This window comes from Drosophila albomicans, chromosome X (genome assembly GCF_009650485.2).
Source record: "Drosophila albomicans strain 15112-1751.03 chromosome X, ASM965048v2, whole genome shotgun sequence".
Lineage (NCBI taxonomy): Eukaryota > Metazoa > Arthropoda > Insecta > Diptera > Drosophilidae > Drosophila > Drosophila albomicans.
In genome coordinates this window covers 14,230,685-14,251,154 of record NC_047627.2, presented here as the reverse complement: position 1 = coordinate 14,251,154, position 20,470 = coordinate 14,230,685, and the positions used below count along the sequence as shown (strand labels likewise).

The 20,470-nt window shown below is 35.1% G+C and overlaps 1 protein-coding gene and 1 non-coding gene across 5 annotated transcripts; one reads left to right on the top strand and one right to left on the bottom strand.

Annotated features, from left to right (window-relative positions):
* Positions 1 to 22: 22 nt before the first annotated feature.
* LOC117563644 (phospholipid-transporting ATPase ABCA3) lies at positions 23 to 19,701 on the bottom strand. 4 transcript variants are annotated; one of them, XM_034242066.2, is made up of 16 exons: positions 19,536 to 19,701; positions 18,397 to 18,676; positions 10,930 to 11,222; positions 9,845 to 9,913; positions 8,196 to 8,778; positions 5,948 to 7,369; positions 4,844 to 5,237; positions 3,566 to 4,777; positions 3,344 to 3,488; positions 2,641 to 2,817; positions 1,923 to 2,579; positions 1,751 to 1,852; positions 1,398 to 1,454; positions 1,215 to 1,334; positions 918 to 1,106; positions 23 to 546 (listed from the first exon to the last, which is right to left on the bottom strand). In XM_034242066.2, exons 3-16 carry the CDS (start codon positions 11,139 to 11,141, stop codon positions 480 to 482), a joined length of 5,406 nt encoding a protein of 1,801 aa, XP_034097957.1. In that variant the 5' UTR covers positions 11,142 to 11,222; positions 18,397 to 18,676; positions 19,536 to 19,701; the 3' UTR covers positions 23 to 479. The 4 variants fall into 4 exon arrangements, with proteins under 4 accessions (XP_034097957.1, XP_051857863.1, XP_034097965.1 ...); XM_052001903.1 differs by lacking the exon at positions 9,845 to 9,913; XM_034242074.2 differs by lacking the exons at positions 18,397 to 18,676; positions 19,536 to 19,701 and adding an exon at positions 14,206 to 14,253.
* Trnay-gua (transfer RNA tyrosine (anticodon GUA)) lies at positions 16,284 to 16,375 on the top strand. The gene is given in 2 exon segments: positions 16,284 to 16,320; positions 16,340 to 16,375. It is a non-coding gene; the product is annotated as a tRNA-Tyr (tRNA).
* Positions 19,702 to 20,470: the final 769 nt, after the last annotated feature.

Here is a 20,470-nt window from a genome sequence, read left to right as displayed (position 1 = left end):
GCGTTGCGTTTCATTCGCTTGAAATGTACATAAATAAATTCAAATTTATTAACATCTTTCTATATAAATTTATCGATATGTCGTTTTGTGTAGCGCCCCGCGTAATTTTAAACACTTATAAATATAGTAGTAGAAACATTGTTAAGAGTCACAGTGCTTAATTTTAATTTTACATTTCATTAATTAGACTATCAATTTTATTAAATGGTCACAAAATAACATTCTTAGCAAACTTTATAAATATATCTTATACGCTTCGTTTCATCATCATTATTCCAACGAAATTGACATCGTTTTTTCTTTTGTGTGTTGTGCTGTGCTTTGCAATACATTTTCGACGGCATTGTTAGACATTCCGTTTGTATATATATATAAATATATATATATAATAAAATTAATACATAGACGTTGAGCTCATTATTTTAACTATCGTTGTTAGGTACATCTTCTCAGGTAGTAGAAATAAGTAGATATCAAATCTAAGCAATCGCAGTGGCTTCCGCAGCTTGCCTTTTGATGCCGGTGCCTTTTCTCCTTCGTCTTCGTCTGACAAGATGCAATATATATTTATATATACACGATCATATTGTAAAAGCAAAGCAAAATTAAATAAAGCTTTCTCTTTTTTTGTGGGTGCAAGCCAACTACATACTACGTGTTTTTTTTTATAAAATCATGATACTTATGCGTTCTGTAGCACGTGTCACAATTCTACGGCATATGAATACTATCGAGGTTAAAGCGCTTATACTTAACATAACGTTAACTACAAAAACAAAAACAAAAAAAAATAAAAAGGAAATTAATTTGTGCAACATGTAAAATGCAATGTGTGTGTGTGTCTGTGTTGTGCGCGTGTGCGTGTGCGTGTGCGTGTGCTGAATTTGTTGTGTTTTTTTGACTGGCTTCTCGCTCACTTAATCTTGCGTGGATCTTCGCGTTGGAATTTGGCAAAGTCCAAGAAGATCTCCTCCAATGTCGTCTGACTTATCGAATAATCCTCGATATTCAACTCTTTGCGATTGCGCTCCATCATTCCAAAGATTTTCGACCATTTGATGTCGCTCAATGGAATGTAATAAGTCAACATGCCTTGATGCTCCTCCCTACAAAAGAAAAGAAAAACAACAATTGAATTCATTTGTTGAGTCTGCATTTCAATCGCTGCACTCTCTCTCTCTCTCTCTCTCTCTCTCTCTCTCTCTCTCTCTTACTGTAATATGGCTGTGGGGAATTTGCTTTGCACAAATTCCTTGACATCGTTGATGTTGCCAGCGCCGACAGCTTCATCGTCTCTATCGTCAATCTGTTGCTTATTAAATGAGGCAACGGTGCTGTAAAGTAGTTGAATATGTTATTATCAAAATGTTTATAATATTAATTTGTATATATTTTACCCGATCGTCGACGCTTCAGCTGTGCTGTCACTATGACTATCATTCAGACTGCCATTGCTGCAAAAGTTGTATAACAATTAAATTAACTTATTTAAAGTCTAATCATATTCAAGAAAAATAAGTAAGCATATCAATACTTAGTGTTGAAATTTGCTTAAAACTAATCTAACAAATTGAAATCCTAATTTTAAATAATGAAATCGGATTTCCATTCGGATCGAAAATTTAGTTAAGGCACAAACCTTAGCAGATATTTTAAACAGCGCTTAACAAAGACTCAAACCATTTGAAGCTTTGAAGCACATTTTAACATAATTTAATAAAGTAAACGAATGCAAACAATGCGCACTCACCTCTTTCGCAGCGAGAGAGCGCTGGTATTGGCATATGCCACCGGCGTGGATGGGACGGAATCCGAATCCGATCCCTGTGTGCGATATCTGCTGCCTCGTGAGCTGCAAAACGAACAAAGCATGAGTTAGGCAATGAGAAGAGACGGATGGATGTATTTTATGCATGACTTACATCTGTGAGACGCGCATTGCTTCGCGACCGCGATGCACTTTGATCTTGACCACGAGACCCTTGGAGTATTTGTTCTTCAGATGCTGCGTGGAACCAATGCACTTGAATTCACCATTCACCATAATGGCAAGGCGTGTGCACAGCGCCTCGCATTCCTCCATGCTGTGCGAGGTAAGCACAATCGATTTTCCCGAATCACGAACACTACAAATGACATTCCAGAGCTGTCGTCGGGCAGCCGGATCCATGCCCGTGGTCGGTTCATCCAAATAGACAACGGACGGACGACCGATCAAGGCAATCGCAGTGCTCAGCTTACGCTTATTGCCGCCACTGTAGGCGGACGTTCGCTTATCGATGTGCTTGATGAAACCCAACGCTTTGGCTAACTCCTCCGATATCCTTTTCGTGTTGTGCGAGTGAATGCCGCGCAACAGACAAAAGATGCGCAACACTTCGCGTCCGGTGAGATCCTCGAGCAACGCATCGAATTGCGGGCAATAGCCAATTCGCTCGTAGATTCGATTCATGTCGGACTCCAAACTTAAGCCCTGCACATAGGCAGAACCAAAGCTGATTCTCTCATCGCCCGTCAGCATCTTGAATGTGGTTGTCTTCCCGGCACCGTTCACACCCAAAAGGCCAAAGCATTCAGCTCTACCAAAAATAAAAATATCATCATCAATTACAGTTATTCAGTTGAATACTTTGCACTTACTCTTCCACGCAGAGCGACACCTGATTGACAGCCAGAAAAGATGAATAGAATTTGGTCATACGATCCAAGACTAGATTCTTTGCTGAGATTTGATCGCTGCTCATGTTGAGGATGCGTTGTCGCTCCTTCTCCACATCGTCATTGAAGTAACCATCCTCTGGGGGCGGTGGTGGCTTGCTGTGGAATGCATATAAACCGAATCAATTAGATCACAATAAGAATAATCGATTACTACTACTACTACTATATTTATCGATAGTCCGCATGAAATTATAGGAGAGACTAGCTAAATAACCCTCAAAGCAAAGACTTGCTACGTAATGCCATAGTTAAATTAGTTGACAAATTTTCTCGATAGTAATAATGGAACTATCGACTATCGACTATCGACTGTAATATCATTTAACAAAAATAAAAAAAACTGTTGCTTCACCAGTACACCAATTATTGTAGGTGCAAATATGAAGACATAGATAAATCAATTGACAACATTTATCGATAGTAAGAATGAAACTATCGAATGGACTAATGAGCTAAAAATAAAAAAAAAAAAACAATTGACATGACAATGCAAATATTGTGGGTGCAAATATGAAGACATAGATAAAATAGTTGCCATCAATATTAACATTATCCATGCAATTAAGGAAATCAATCAGTACAAACATATGTATGTACTATCGAAAGTACACTATTCACTTACATGGTGCGTTTGCGTATCAAATAGAGAAGTTCATTGAACAGATTGTACTCGAGCACAATTACAATTAGGAAAAACACAACTCCTGATACCAGCATATAAATGATATCCACCAGTAGCTCTTCCATATCAAAGAAACTCGGTATCTCTGCAAAGAGTGAGACAGAAAGAGAGAGAGAATAGGATAAAGAGTGGTAAATAGACATAGTTTGAAAATGCACTTACTGCAGCATGTTGGCATCAATTCACAACGAAGTATTGGCGGCAAATCGATCGCATCACACGTGGTCTCTTTGGTGGCCAATACAAAGGATTTGAAGAGGCCTTCTTGCAGTGTGTAATGCGGAAAAATGCGACAGACATGTTTAATGGCCGCTGCAGTGCCCTTAATTTTAAAAATGTCCTCTTCCATGACTTTGACCACAACGTAGAGAGCGACGCCAACGAATACATTGATTATCGTGGTGACGGCAAAACCAATTGCGGGCGCATTAAAAAACAGCGACAACAAATACGTATAGGGCAGTGCGGAAAAGCCAAAGACCAACAACACTAAAAAGTAACGTCCCAGCTGTGTGAATGTGGTGAATGGTTCCTCCTGGAAGCATATTATCGTTATCATGATCACGATGAAAGTGAACGTGAATGTGACAAAGTCCCACACGAATTGCGTTATCCAAAACGTGAACACACGCACTCCGCTCACAAATTGTAACAACTTAGCCCGTGATGCTCGCTCCTTGATCAGCGAGAACAAATAGAACGAACTGAGAAAGCACATGCAAAAGCTCAAATTCCCGCCGAGTTGTGAGCCGAATGAGAAAATCAGATTTATTACCGTCATATCGGGCGATGGCACTTCCGGATACGGTGCATTTGTCACAATGATGTCCGCATTCTCATTGATCGTTGCCCGAGCAATTGCCTTGTGCACCAAATTCGCCGACAAGGGGGCTGTATGCAATGGAAAAGCGTTCTGCCATGCGATTATCAGATCATTACTGATTACGCTGGCAGCGGCCACGTAGCGACTATTCACACGCGATTGTACATCGTGCAGATCGAGTATGTGTGCCGTAAAGTTCTGGACAGTCTCATAGAGATGCCGTTCACCATACGATTTCGCAATTTTCTCATATTGATCGGCCACACCGTTGCTCAGACCCTCCAAATTCGCTCCACGGTCGAGCAGAACTACGGTGTCCGGATATTGATTGACTTCCACAGTCATCGGGGGTGCTCCGCGTTTCCCTTCGGCTGACTTGTACATAACATAGCTGAGCACCACAAACACAATTGGCATTATGATCTGCAAGGCAAACAGCAATTTGTTGCGAAGCGTGAAGAGCATTTTCTTTAGGAACATGGCATGATATTGATTCTTGGTCAGCTTTAAGCCACGCAACGAACGGCGACGTTGCGAGAATTCCGTGTGCGCTGCAAACAGTTAATTGAGCTTATCATTATTATTTGAGGGAGAGATGAAGTTCAAACACTGCTTACATGGCATCGATTCGGTGTCATCATCATTCGCAGCATCATTGATCGTTTCCTTCTTCTTCTCCTCCTTTCCTGCTCTTCCAATACCACCAGCACCACCACCACTCTCCAAGCGACCTTGAGTGCCATCCGATTGGACAGCGGCATGCGTTTCGGCGCCCACCTTCATGAAGACCTCCTCCATCGTTGTGATGCCCACACCGTAACCGCTGAGATGCAGCTCCTTCGAGCGATCCTCGAGTGCGCCCAACATCTTCTCAAAACGCCCGGAATACTGATCGGGCAGCTCGTAGGTTAGCTCAGTGCCAATGTCGCTCTTCGGCTCAATGCCGGGTATGTAGAGAGCCAGCAAGGCGGTCACATCCTCCACCACACAGTCGGCTTCCTTTACACAGATCTGCGAAACAGGATTTTCAAATAATCTCAATATGTTTTGTAACACTTCACTAAATACGCTTCTTTTCATTTTAGAGCAATTTTACGCCCCTAATTCGTTAAACGATTTTTTCCTTCGCTTTATTCATTGTAGAGGATTTTCTAAGCTCCTCCTTTTTTGAACAATTTGTTCCTACATTTTAGAGGGTTTCTTACGTTCCTAATTCGTTGGCTTGGCTACACTACAATTTTTTTTTCATTTTGGACACATTTTAATTTGTTTTTAATTGCTTTCAACTGATTTATAGAATTTATTAAATGTTACTATTTGTTTTACCAATCAACACAAATATTTTATTGAGTTTCGAATGCATTCCTTAATTTCGTTCTTCTATATTTATTTAAATGCATTTAAATGCATTTTAATTCCTAATTCCTATGCGAGACATTTCCTTGATTTTACTATTCTCAGCCAAAACGTTTGTGCACTTGTTTAAAAATATTAAAATAACAGAAAAACTGAATAAATCTAACGAGATTTTTGCTTGTTTCTTATATTCCCTTGATTTGTCTAATTTAATTTTATTTCAAAGCTGACACACATAATTTACGGATTTTAAAGTATATTTTTTAACTTCACATATTCCTTTATTGATTCCCCCAATTTTACTTTATTCCCATAGTTTCATTGGGTTATTCTTATTAATATTCCATCCCCCAAAGGAAACTTACCAAAGTATATCCTGAACCGTAGTGCTTCTTGAGGAAGAAAGAGGTGCCATAGCACCGCAGATCGCCGTCGCACATGATGCCAATGCGATCGCCCAGCACGTCAGCCTCGTCCATGAAATGTGTGGTCAAGAGCAGAGTGCGTCCGACCTTTTCCTTTTGCAGCAGATCCCAGAGTTGTCGCCGGGCCGCGGGATCCATTCCCGAACTGGGCTCATCGCAGAGCACGACCTTGGTGTCGCCACAGAGGGCACAGCAAATTGAGAGCTTACGCTTCATGCCACCAGACAGTTTGGCTGACAAAACATTCGCCTTGTCCTGCAGCTCAATCAATTTCAAATACTTGTCCACCTCACGCTTCACATCGGCACCCCGGAGTCCCTTCAGGCGACTGAAGAAACGCAAATGATTCGCCACACTCATGTCGTCGAACAAGACATTATGCTGTGGACAAATGCCGAGGGACATGCGAGCACCCTCCAAATTGGTGCGTATATCGCTGCCATTGATGATCGCCGTTCCGGCTGTCGGCTTCAACATTCCCGTGATCATCGATATGGTTGTCGTTTTGCCGGCACCATTGTGACCCAAGAGCACGGTGATCTCATCCTCAAACATGTTCATTGTAATCCCCTTAACGGCCACGTGATTACCAAATTTGCGATGCAAATTCTTCAACTGCAGCCCCACGTGCTTGTCATCCGGTTCCACTTCAAAGGTGTTACTTCTTTTGTCCGTCTGTTCGCGATATGCGTTGATATCCTCAACACCACCGTAGTCGCGGGATCCGCACCAGAATGAGCGTGTAAAGGGGAAATACCATTTGCGTGGCATACCAAATTTGCTCGGGAACACTTGTTCGACATACAGACAGATGATCATGTAAATGACGCTGGAGACGAGCATCATTATCAAGAGCAGACCCATCGATAAGGAATCATCGGCCGAGGACTCTGTGAATAGATTGCTCCATTTTAAACCTTCGCCCGACATCTCGTACTGCATCAACAATTTGCAGCCAAAAGTCATCGCTGAATTCGCTAACAAACTCCAACCGAGTTTTGTGCCCAACGACATCGAGTCATAACCTCTGCCCGTGGCGGGCAAATAGGTGAGGAACCACAAGAGACCCATGACAGCGGCCGCTGTGCTTGCCTTGGAGAAGAACGGTGCGACCATAAAGCAAAATGTGATCGCCGATATAACGTAGACGATGAAAAACAAGAGCACAACCGTAAATTCGGAATGTTGGAACACGGCTAAATTATTCGTCCAAGGTATCTTTAACAATATGACGATCAATATCGCTGATATTGTCAGCATTATAAAGTTCTTCACAAACCACGCGGTCCAATGTAACCAATTACTTAATCCCATGATTTTCATCACCTCCTTCAGCTGTTTCTCCTTTTCCATGGTTATATACTAACGACCAAAAAAAAAAAAAAAAAAAACAAAAAGAGAGAGAAACAAAAGTAAGTTTAGAATGAAATCTTTGGATTTTGGTCGAACAAAAATCTGTTTTATAGTAATAACATATCTTTGTAAAAGTTTCAAATTATATTTTTATATGTCTTGATCAGTATATTTTAATATTACTTTTTAATTCAGTATGTCTTAAGAATAATACCGCATCGTAGGGTAGAAGGTATTATAACTTTGTGGCGAGAGCAAATGTATGCAACAGACAGAAAAAGGCATCTTTGACCCCCATTAGTTATATATATTGTTGATTAGCGTCAACAAACGAGACGATACAGCCATATCTGTCTGTCTGTCCATCTGTACGAACACCTAAATTTACAGGACTATAAGACAAACAGCTGTCATTCTTTTTCAGCAGCATTTGCTTACACACAGATCAAGTTTTTTGTTTTTAATTTTTGCCACGCCCACTCCGCGATCTAAAAATCGAATGTATGGGAAAAAAAGCCTATTTACTTCGAGTTTTAGTTGCTTTGGCTGACAATCTGGTATATTTTGTGCTCTATGGTATATTTTTAATGTGCTAATATATAAATATACCAACAATAGCATTTGGTATCTTTGTGGTATATTAATTAATAATATTTTCAATCTTATGCCGCACTGTTTTACTTTTAGTGTGCTCGACTGTAGCTTTCTTACTTGTTTTAATTAATAAATGCGAAATACAAACAACATTTTGTTTGTCGTAGTTAGACCTAAAGCTTTTCAGACGGCAGAACACTTTCTTTTTTCTGTTAGTTTACTTTTACGTATGTGTACATACCCGGGCAATGCATAGGCTTGGATAGATGAAGCTGAACATTATAAGCATCGCCATCATTTCACCTACGTGCTGGAGGAACTGGTCGTCCACATACGATGGAAACGGATACCGCTGCATCTGAATGTCGGGCAAATCATCAACCTTTGACTTGAGTTGAATAAAGGTTTTGGACAGTGCATGCTGAACGGGTAAAAATCCCTCGTTAATGTAACTCGGATTACCGCCAGTGTTGATTTCAGGTTCGCGGGGGCCACCTTTTGTATAGGTATCAAATAATCGTCCCGTATACCAAAGATTTTGAAACACTGACACCGTTCGCAATTCGAATGGGAAACGCAATGAGAATTGCAATTGATCGGGCATATTAACGGGATCGGACCAATCGCCCTCAAATTCAACGCCAACAAATGCATTCGATGCTTTTACCGCATCTGCCAATGCATTAACATTCTCGTATCCATTATATTGTATGTCCAACATTTGCGCAGCAGCGCCAACCAAAGTGTCCAGTGCATCAGTTTTGGGCGCATAATAAATGGCAAAGAGTGGATATTTCGATTCGGCTTGAATTTGCATCGATTGGCTGCATGCATACAAAAATAATGAAATACAAAAAATAATAATTCATTATTTGATGTGATGTGATTTGATTGCGATACTTAAAACGAATCTGTTAATAATAGTATTTGAGGTGCACGTTTGAAATCCTAAATATATTGTATTATTAACAAAGACCAAACATTAAAATACTATTTGAAAAAAAAAGATGCTGAAAATTTTGTGCATCTTACAGCTAAAATGAAGCTAGATTAGAGAAAGACATGGTGAAACATTAAAGAGATGAGTATTACGAAATGGAACTTAAAAGTATCTACCTAGTATTTATATAAAACTATTCACATAAACAAAAAAAATCGCCAAACCAAAAATTAGTATATATGTAATTATAGTATATTATAGATATAAAGTAATTGTAACATATCCAATTAAATGATTGATCGCATTAAATATTGTGTTTTAAGTACATAAGCATATTATTATGGTCATTGATATAAAAAAATTATAACATATCTTAAGCATATTATTATAGTTTATTATTAATACTGTTGATATAAAGAAATTATAACATATCTTCCTAAATGATTGCACTAAATATTGTGTTTTATGTGCATTAGTATATTATTATAGTATATTATAGACATAAAGCAATTGTAACATAACCTCTTAAATGATTGCATCAAATATTGTGTATAAAGTGCATAGCGATGAAGTTCGTGCTTGAGTGTATATCGATTGCATTCAATGTCAATTCATCGATTGTGCAAGGCGATAGTAAGCTGAATTCTATAAATTTGCAGAGAGTGACGAAACGTTTTATTGTTGAGCATGTTTTGATTTTGGCAATACACGTTATAAGCAAAATGTTCCAATACAAAAGTACATTAATATGGATGTTATCGGATCTAATTTCGCTTATTTTTCGATTTAATTGATGAAAAGTTAAGGCATCGATATATGATTTTATAAGCCAATGCATGCAAATTCTGCAAGAGGTATAGCACATTCGGTAAGCCGAAAACAATATTTCATTATTTTTTTTTTGGGTTATATTTTGTTTGTCGATTATTTATCGGATTGTTTATCTTTACCTGTCTGATGACTTTGATAATATCTTGGAAAGAAACTTGCGCATAGTATGTGCAGCATCGTAATTTGCTCTGAAAGTTGTGTTGTATACGATATAAGACAAATTACGTGGAAATTTACCAATTTTTGTATATGTACACATATGAATATATATGTATATATGTACATATATATGTATATATATATATATATATATATATATATATATATATATATATATATATATATATATATATATATATATATATATATATATATGTGTGTAATAAAGGCATACAGCGATTGAATACCCGCTACCCACAAATAAAAAAAATCGAATAACAAACGTAACTTTAGATCTGCGAATTTTGATATATACAATAATAACTATAGTAGTTATGATTCCTGAAAATTTGGTTGCGATCAGATAAAAATTGTGGAAGTTATTAAAGAAATACTTTTGTATGGGCAAAAACGCCTACTTACTAAGGGTCTTAGTTGCTTTGGCTGACAATCTGGTACATTGTGCCGTCTATGGTATATTTTGAATGCGGTACTATATCAATATACCAAATATACCATTTTATATTTTTAGTATTTTGCAGTATATTCGGTATATAAAATATATTTCTTTTGTTCAAAATGGGTAGCGGGTATCTCAAAGTCGAGTACACTCGACTTCTTACTTATTCTTACTTGTTTTAGTAATCACTGTATGCCATTGAGCTTATAGTAAATGTACATATTCATACATATAACATTCATACATATAACATATAAATATAAAAAGTGTCAGTTAAAGGTAAAGAGTAAAAAGCGAAAAGCGAAAGTGCTGCAGCACATATAAAATGAAAATTGCAATCATAAAAGCAACAAAAATCAAAAGAAAATGCAAAGTAAAAAAATAAAGAAAAAACATTATAACTCGCACTTAAACACAAGACACAATCATTAGAATACAACTCAAAACACATGTGTTAAACTAGACGAACGAAAATAAAAACAAATAATAATTATAAATATATAGTAAATAATAAAAAAAAATACAAGTGTTTTAGTCGATAATGTTGTTTTGCAATTTTGAAATTTAGACCAATCGTTGACTTACTTAAACCCTTTCAAATTATCTATATCATATGGTTGATATTCCGCAATTGGGTCTACGGCAGGCGTAAAAGTACATCGAATCATAACGACTAATAACATAAACAACGGCGGTATTAGCAATTCGATAATAAATTGAGTCTTGTGGGCCAATTGTAGAACTGCATTTTTCCATAGCAACAGTACGAATTTATCCCAATTCGATACTTTCGCCATTTTGTTAGTTCAATTCAGTTCGTCATATCCTGTCTATGTGTTTTTTTCTTCGAATATAATGACGTATCACAAATTGCGAATCTGCAACGAAAAATAAACGAATTAATCGAAATATACAATATACAGCGAAATATATATAAATATATATATATATATATATACATATACATCGAATAAATAGGAAAAATATAAATATATATATAATATAATCTGAACTTCAGGATTATTAAGTGTCGCATGATTTTAAAGTATAAACAGTTGCGAAATTAAATGAAATATAAAAAAAAAAGAATCACATAACATTCGAATTTAACTTTAATAATAGTAAGAATAAACTAAATTATATATTAAAGACAATTGATTTTGGAATATTTATATGATAACCAAAAGGTAGAAATACAAATTTGATGCCACTTTTAAATTCGGCTTCCTTAAATGAATATGAAATTTGGTCCAAATAAGTTTTTCCCTGTGTTGTTATAGTACTCTTTTCTTTTTACTGTCCTGGTTCAATACTTAATGAAGAAAAACAAAAACTTTTAATTTCGTAACTATTCGTAAGAAACCTCACATCTTCCTGACTATTTTTACAAATAATGAACGATTGACTCATTATGCGTATAGTTATATAGATTTTAATATAAATTGGCATATTGATTAGCAAATTACATTCAACCTATTAAACTTAACGTAAATGCATTATGTTTATTTACTTAAAGCATTTTAGCGGTCATCAGCTGATTGAAGTGCTAGAAGATAATTTTAGAGGTTAAGAGCTTTTTAAGCAAAGGCCCCAAAAACACTCGTCACAACTTAAATGTGACTATATTTATAGTTATAAATATATATTATTGGACAGCTGAGACGATATGCAATGGATCGTTGCTTATTTCAAGCACTTTCAACAGACAAATTTAATTCATTATACTGCCCTAACTAAAAGAAGTATTGAATTTATTTAAACGCAGAATTTTAGTTAAATGTTTCAACATAAAACATATTCATTCTTTTATTTTCTAACTTTTTGTTTGTAGCTTTTTCTGTGTGTATATCTATTGGTTATTCTTGCACTAGTCGACAGTATGGTATATTTTGAATGTATATTATGTAGTATATAATTGAACAGCCGAAACGATATAGCCAAGTTCATCAGTCTGTATGTTTGTCGAATCTTATTTGCTTTAGTCGACAAACTGGTATATTTCAAATATAGTAGAATGTATATCAATATATCAAATATAGAATGCGGTATATTTTTTTATTTGTTGATATATTTAAACGAATAATAATATTTTATCAGATATCTCTCGCTCGATTAATTTCAAATAGCTATCAGAGTAATAATAGTTTAAAAATATAAGTAAGATATCTATTTGGTATATAGTATATTATTAAGTATATTTTTGAACAGCCTAGACGATATGCCCATGTTCGTCTGTCTGTATATCTGTTTTACTTGATTTTACTTGATTCAGTTGATAATCTATAAATATTTAAAATGTAGTAGTATATCAATATGCCAACTATAACATACATTGCGGTATATTTTATAATTTTTTGGTACAATTATTTAGTATCTTTGAACGAATATTAATATTATCGGATTTCTCACATTTGATTAACTTCATTTAGCAATTTTGGTAATAATAATTACCTTTTTGATATTAAAATAAGTGTAAAATACCCGATAACATTTATTTAGTATTACAGTTCCCGTCAACACTTAAGCATTAGATTGCAAGTGCTATAACTAAAAAGTTTAACGCACCTGTTCAGCTAAGAACAAGTGTCTGCACTGAATTATTATTGTACTTGGATTAATATCTAATCAGTTGAGAAAAGGGAACTAATCGCGACACGTGAACTGAGGCCACGAGTCTATTGGAACTTGGATCATGTGTTGTCACGATTTCTGGTGCATGCTATCGATAAGATTAGAGCAAAGTATTACCTTGTTAATTGTAGTAACAAGTGCGAAAACATATGTAAATTTAGATTGGTGGAAGCGATAAATATTAATCGTTTTTGCTGAGAGTTTGAGATGTGGTCCCAAATGCATTGCAATTATATTGTCAGGCGATGAACTGCAATCGGTACTATCATAAATACTATCGAATGATGCCGTGCTTGGCTTATCGAACGGAAAACGCTCAGACGCTACTCCCCCACCATAAACGTATTATGTCCAAAAATAAAATGCCATAAATGCTAGATGATCTTGCTAGACTTTCAACCCTCATATACAAGTTGGCTTTCTTTAGAAATTATGATAAATTGAAACCATTGTTGCTGGGTGATAAATTAACAATTATATTTCCAAAAATAAATACTATACTAAAAAATTCAATCTTTTTTTGCATTATTTCTTTAAAAAAAATGCAATAAAATGGAAGGGAATTGCTAATATTGCTCGATCATTTTTCTTTTAAGGCGGTTTAATTATAAATTAGTGCATTGCAATTATACGTCTGTTTTAATGCTGGATTATGGCACAGCAGCGGCAAAAATTGCTGATATGATTAACTTGCGACTTTCGAATTATCTAATGATAAGCTCAATGCTTGCCGATTGTTTATAAACAAAGAAAGAGTTAAAGACACGATACGAATGAAATGGAAAAAAGGCTAGAAAACTAAATGTAAATTCTGAATAAAAAAAAATGAAAATATAAATATAAAAATCAAAAAATTTAGCTTTGTTTTGAAGCCGCAGTAATATTTGGTAAAAGTATTGAAATACTCTTCAAAGGAATGAGTCAAGGGTTCTGCAGGTTGTAAATTTGTCATATTTCGAGATACGTTTGCAACAATAAAACTTCAGCTATGTCAGTTATTTGCAAACGCTGAGATAGAAACAATGTCTGGCCCCTGAAATTATATGGAAGCTTTGCTCACCTCAATAAAAAATATGCCTTTGCGTGACTAAGCCACGATATAACAACACCGTCAACAATAAAAGAGAAAACAGTTTAAAAAATAAAAGTTGTTCTACATATGTATAAGCAGAGTCGAAAATAATGAAAACAAAGTGAATAATAATACAATATACAATAATAATTACTAACTGGGCAGGTCGAACAACCAACCAACCGCACGATCGTCGCGACAATTGTAAACTGAGTTGAGTTAACAAATTTCTCGAATCGCGTTGCTTTGTTTGTTTTTTTTTTTCTTTTTTTTTCCTAGTTCTTATCGAATCTATTGGTGTGTTTTGTGGTCGTTCAGTAGGTTGTTCGTTGCGAGTCGATTTATCGCTCGACATTAACCATGGGCGGCAGGCATCTGATAAGCGCAAATAGATGACCACGATTATGCTATCGGTTATGCCTCGAGTGCAATAATAGGTGTTTGCAATTTAACAGACATTACTTATGTCACAGCTAAACAATCGATCGACACGTTTCTGCAGCAACTACTTTATTATCGTATATATCGATCGGCATTTGAGTGTGCAATATATAAGGATGAAAGCATTCGTTTTATATCAAAAGGATTTTCATAAGTTGCTGCAATGCTTATCAATAGGTAATTCCTTATATAAAACACAACACATTGCCTTGATCTGTCAAACTAGATAAATATCAGGCTAAAGTTCAGTCAAGTACAAGTGAGAAATATACTCGATACGTATAAGGTAGAAGGGTATTATTATAACGTTGTTTAGTATTTTTGCATTATATTAATTTGGTAGAATGTTTTTACTGAAAATACTGTTGCCAAATGCAGAATACACCGTTTAGTATTTTTGTGATAATTTTATTATTTATTATTTAAAATTATTTAGAACGAGTTTTTATTGAAAATACTGTTGTAACAAGTAGAAGCAGATATCGTTCAGTATTATTGCAGTATATTAATTGTTTATTTTTAGAACGAGTTTTTATCAAAAATATTGTTACAACAGGCAGAAGATATCGTTTGGTATTTTTAATATATTTTAGAACACGTTTTTATTAAAAATAATGTTGTGACATGCAGAAGAACTTAGAACATATCGTCTAGTATATTTTTATAAGTTTTTATTGAAAATAATGTTGTAGCAAGCAGGAGATATCGTTTAGTATTTTTGTGGTATAATAATTTGGTATATTTTATTGAAAATATTGTTGCAACAGGCAGACTGATATTTTGTTTGGTATTTTTGCGGTATATTAATTTGATATATTTTTAAAATATGGTTTTATTGAAAACGGGTAGCGGATATTTCAAAGTCGAGCATACTCGACTGTAGCTTTCTTACTTGTTTTCATACCACCAACGAGAGAAAATATAAACTAACTACTTTTTTCTGCCAGATCAGTTGTTGACCAAAATAGGAATATGTACAAATAATTTGATAAGTTCGACTATCCACAACTTTATGATGGATATAAAACCTAGTGAAATTAGAAAATTTATGCCGCTTTCTATAATCGTACTGCGCTTGTAATATCATGATATCAACTGATGGATATATAATTCTCTATTGCCAATTCTTATCTAGCGTAATTTTAGTAGTTTTGATAAAAGAAACCCAAATATATGTATGTATACTAACCCACAATATTTCAATGAATAGCCACATTCTCGTATCTTTATACATGTTCAACAAACAATTTAGGGAGAAATGGGCGTGAAAAGAACTTTTGCAGTGACACACCTTGAAACCCTTTGTGTTTTCAGTTAATTTAAGTGGTCAAGGGACAACACAAAATTTTGTATTTGCAAAATATAAAATTACAACTTATTTGAGCACACAAATAACATTTAAATTGCTCTTACGTTTGCAATAATGCTCAGAAAATATGCTGTTAATATAATTTGTTAAATATCCAAAAAGATAGAAATGTATCTTTAAAGAACATTCTTTACGTATACTTCTTAAACATGATCAAATATGTAGCTGTTGTACACTTTGGCAAGCAAATTTGCTCTACAATTAAATTGGAAATACCTGAATCGACATTTAACTAACCTCAGCATGACGAGACATATAGAACAAGAATATTGCTGAAGCGTCTTATCAATTGTTTGGCACGCTTTACTCAATGAACTACCGAACGACAGCCACCAAATTTAGCTGATCTTAACAGAATACAACAGCGCGTATTTGCGATTTAAAAATGAATTTGAAAGCGCAGCTTTTGCATGCGACTTTCACCTGCCTTCGATAGCTCAGTTGGTAGAGCGATGGACTGTAGTTAATGATTAATAATAGACATCCACAGGTCGCTGGTTCGACTCCGGCTCGAAGGATTAATCCCTTTTTTTTTAGACGCTGTACAAATGTGCTTAGTGCTTATAAAAATAATATTAATAAAAAACAATTTGAAGATATTCTTTGCACTTTTCGAATTCAGAATAAATTATCACTTTCTTTGGCTTGCATAATGACTGCATATAGATTTTTTTTCATGAGTGAAAAAATCGGACCGAGAAACTAAAAATTAATTTTATAAAACATATTTTTTTTGTGGGTAATTAACAAGTCTCAAATGGGATTTATTCATAAAACTGAGTGCGGGTTAATCCATATGGGAATAAAGAAACCCGGAATTTGTGTAGTACATATGTATGTAGTATATATCAAAATGGATGATAACACGCCGACACATGACTCATTTGAGAGAGTTTACGGCACTCGTGGGTTGCACCGAGAATTATCTGAATTACTTAAAGTGCCGCATACTCCCATACATATCTTCAAATACTTTAGTAAAACATTTTAATTAAATTACATTTAGTGGGCGCCTGATAGGTGATAAATATACAACTGACATGCGATGCAACATATTTGTTACAAGTTTAGCAAATGTACTATAATTAACACATGTGTTTAGAACAATCGAGGGACTCGCTATTTAATTACAAAGGTAATAAACTTAGCGCGATTTCCGAGGAAACGCATACTATTATTAAAATGATGACTAAACTTTCGTACGCAGCATTAGATTAGAGGCTTCTCTATAAGCACTTCATCGTGTAAACCCCAAGTGCGAGAGACCTTTTGCATCTTATCTATACATATAAATTCGCATGATTATCAATTGGAGCGCTTATCTAGAAAACACTTTCTGCCCACCTAAGCCCTTGACAGTTTAAATGCCATACATATTGGAATAGAAGCTATGCGAGCGTGACGATGACAATTCCAAAATAATACAAATGAAATAAAAACAAGTAAGAAAGCTAGAGTCGAGTGTGCTTGACTGCTAGATACCCGATATATTCTACAAATATACCAAATATAACAAGTAAGAAAGCAAGAGTCGAGTGTGCTTGACCCGCTATATTCTAAAAATATACCAAATATAATATACCCAAATAGTATTAAAATATATATATAATATTAAAAAATATATATATATATATTTGGTATATTGATAAAGTACTATATTCAAAATATACCACACAGTACAAAATATACCAGCATGTCAGTCAAAGCAACTAATATGATTTCATTAATAACTTTTACAATTTATGTATATCTGATCGCAACGACAATTGCAGGAATCATTAAAACTATAGTTGTAATAAAATATTCCAAAAATTTAAACTCAAGCTTCAATTACTAGTTGAGTAGTTCGATTTTCGGGATGTAAGTGGGCGTGGCTAAAATCTGAAAATCAAACTTGATCTACGAGCAAACTTAACAAGTGTTGTCAAAAAAAAAATTAAATCTCTACTACTTATTGTCTCTGAGATCTAGGTGTTCATACGGACAGACAGACAGACGGATAGAACTACATATATCGTCTACTTCTATTATATATACTTTATAGGGTCACAAAGAGGCACAAAGTTTTCATACCCTGCTACCCAATGGGTATCGGTAGTTTAAAAACTAATACCGAGAGTACTCGACTGTGAAATACTCTGAAATTATAAATCATACAAGTAAAATTTTCAAATCCAAAAACCATTTAACTTACTGGTGTTAATCTGTATTGTAATTTAAATTCTGAGGCACTAATTTCATCATCATATAGTATCATATCAATAATATTCTTTTCAATAAGGTAACTTTTTTTAAGCCAAAAAAATCCACATCTTTTTTTAAAAATATAAACTTGAGTTTTATGGAAATTAGAATTACCTTAAGAGCGATTAAAACTTGTGAGCGCGTCAACTATAATACCATTTTCAATAATCTACGATCTCTGTAAATTCTGTATGCATATCCATTGTGCTATACTACAGGCAAATGTATAAATATCTAATGAAAGTGCTCACAAAATTGGGGTAATAAATTATATTAAATGCAATTCTCTACTCACCAACAAGATAAGAATTTAATTGCAATTCTCCACGTGCTTCATAGAGTCTCCAATGACGTCACAAATGCAGGCAGCGCGAAGAGTCGAGAGCGCGAACGTGGGTAAATAACAACAATTATAAGCAAACAATCAAAAGTCTACACACGATGTAATTTGCTCGACGTTGTTATTATTGGTGTTGTTGTTGTACAAACTAGTATTATTAATCGCTCAGGTATGGAATTCACTTATATTAATGACTAATTTGTATTGCTGTGTACTTTGGCAATGATTGTATTTGCTAAATAATTGATGAAATAGAAACAGTAGCAGTCAATTTGTTAATAACTCACTGGGAATTAATGCAACCTCACGATGATAATGAACTAAACATTCCGACATACGCACACACACACACACACACACGCATACAGTAAGTGCGTTCGCACCTGAAATCTCTCACACACACACACACTATTGAAACCGCACTGCATACGTTTGTATGTGCAGTGTGTATCCTAACTGTTGTTCTGAACCGTTGACATTTCGAATTTGAACAGTCTCTCTCTCGCTTACTCTCACTCTTGTTAGCATCCTGGAGCACCCTGTATTTAATGCAACGTCATTCACACACACACGCATACACTTGCATCGTAAAATACAAATATAATACTAAATCGAATAAGAAATTCCACTTTTGGCACAAGAACACATAACGGAAAAACTTGTTGATATTATAAATTTCTTTTAGGGCAGATACAGAAATGCATACATGCATATGCATATATATATACATATATGTATAAATGCAAGTGTGTGTGTGAGCAGCTGCAGCCGCCGGTATCTAAAATAGTTTTTCCTTGCGCATTATTAGCTATTTTATCTCTGTCACTCCTGCTGAGTGAGTATGTACACATAACACCCTTTCATATGCTTTGCATATTGAAATGTAAACAATTACTCAACAATTTTAAAATAAATTCATCGTTTATATGCAGCACCCCAATCAGCTGTTCGCTGCATTCACACACATACACGATTGCACTCACACGCGACGTCAATAATATGCATTTGGCAAACAAAATCATTTACACACACATAAAAAAAACACAAAATAGAAGTAACCGCACAATTTACCGAAAAGTACGCGCGCTACAAACCTGCCGAGAGACACGAAAGAACTCAACGTAGTTTAAGTTGGCCAAAACCGAAAACACAATACAAAATACACTCACACAAACACACGCATGCAGACAATGCGTCGCGAAGCGACCGAGCGGCAACAAACAAAATATACGTTACGGTTATGAGAGTGCGTTTATCAATTTTCAATGTGTCAGCTGAGCACCATGAGTCTAGACAAGCAGGCGAGCGAGCGAGAGAGAGAACTTACGTCAAACGGCCGACGACTACAACTATCACACAACTATCGTTTATCGAAATAGAATATGAAAACAGTGTGACCACGACGAGATTCAAATATTTGAATATTCAAACATAACGTATGCAATATTCTGATATTTTTATTTGTGCGAATTGGTTGATTTTTGTTTTTAAAGTCCTTGACTTGCATTAAACTCATGGTCTCCAGGTTAACGCAGTCTAGTCACCTGTCGACGGAGTCGCATTAAATATTAATTATGAGTGCTGGCGGGGGGAGATTTCACGGTTGCGTGCACATATTTTACGACTAACACTTTTAAGTTCCCAGTCAAAATCGCCATAGTTTATTAAAATGGGTCAGACAAGTGTTGCGACTCTTATGAATAATATGTGTCTGCACGTTTTGTGGTTCAATAATCGATAGAAGGCAACAAGAACAAACCAAAAATCCCCCCAATTGTTAAAGTTTAAACATACGTATGTATTAAGCATGTGAAAGGGGCATAAGTCATTGATTTAATTGTACACTTGAACCAATAATTTAGCTAAAGCGTTATCGAAACCACATCAATAAGGAGGTCAACATATAATTTCAAAATGTTAAACGTTTCGCTTGAATTTAAACAAAGTAAATGAAATTGCCGAAGTTTATTTCATTTGATAAAATAAAGTAAGCGAAATACTATTTGCAATAATACAAATTTAACAAAAA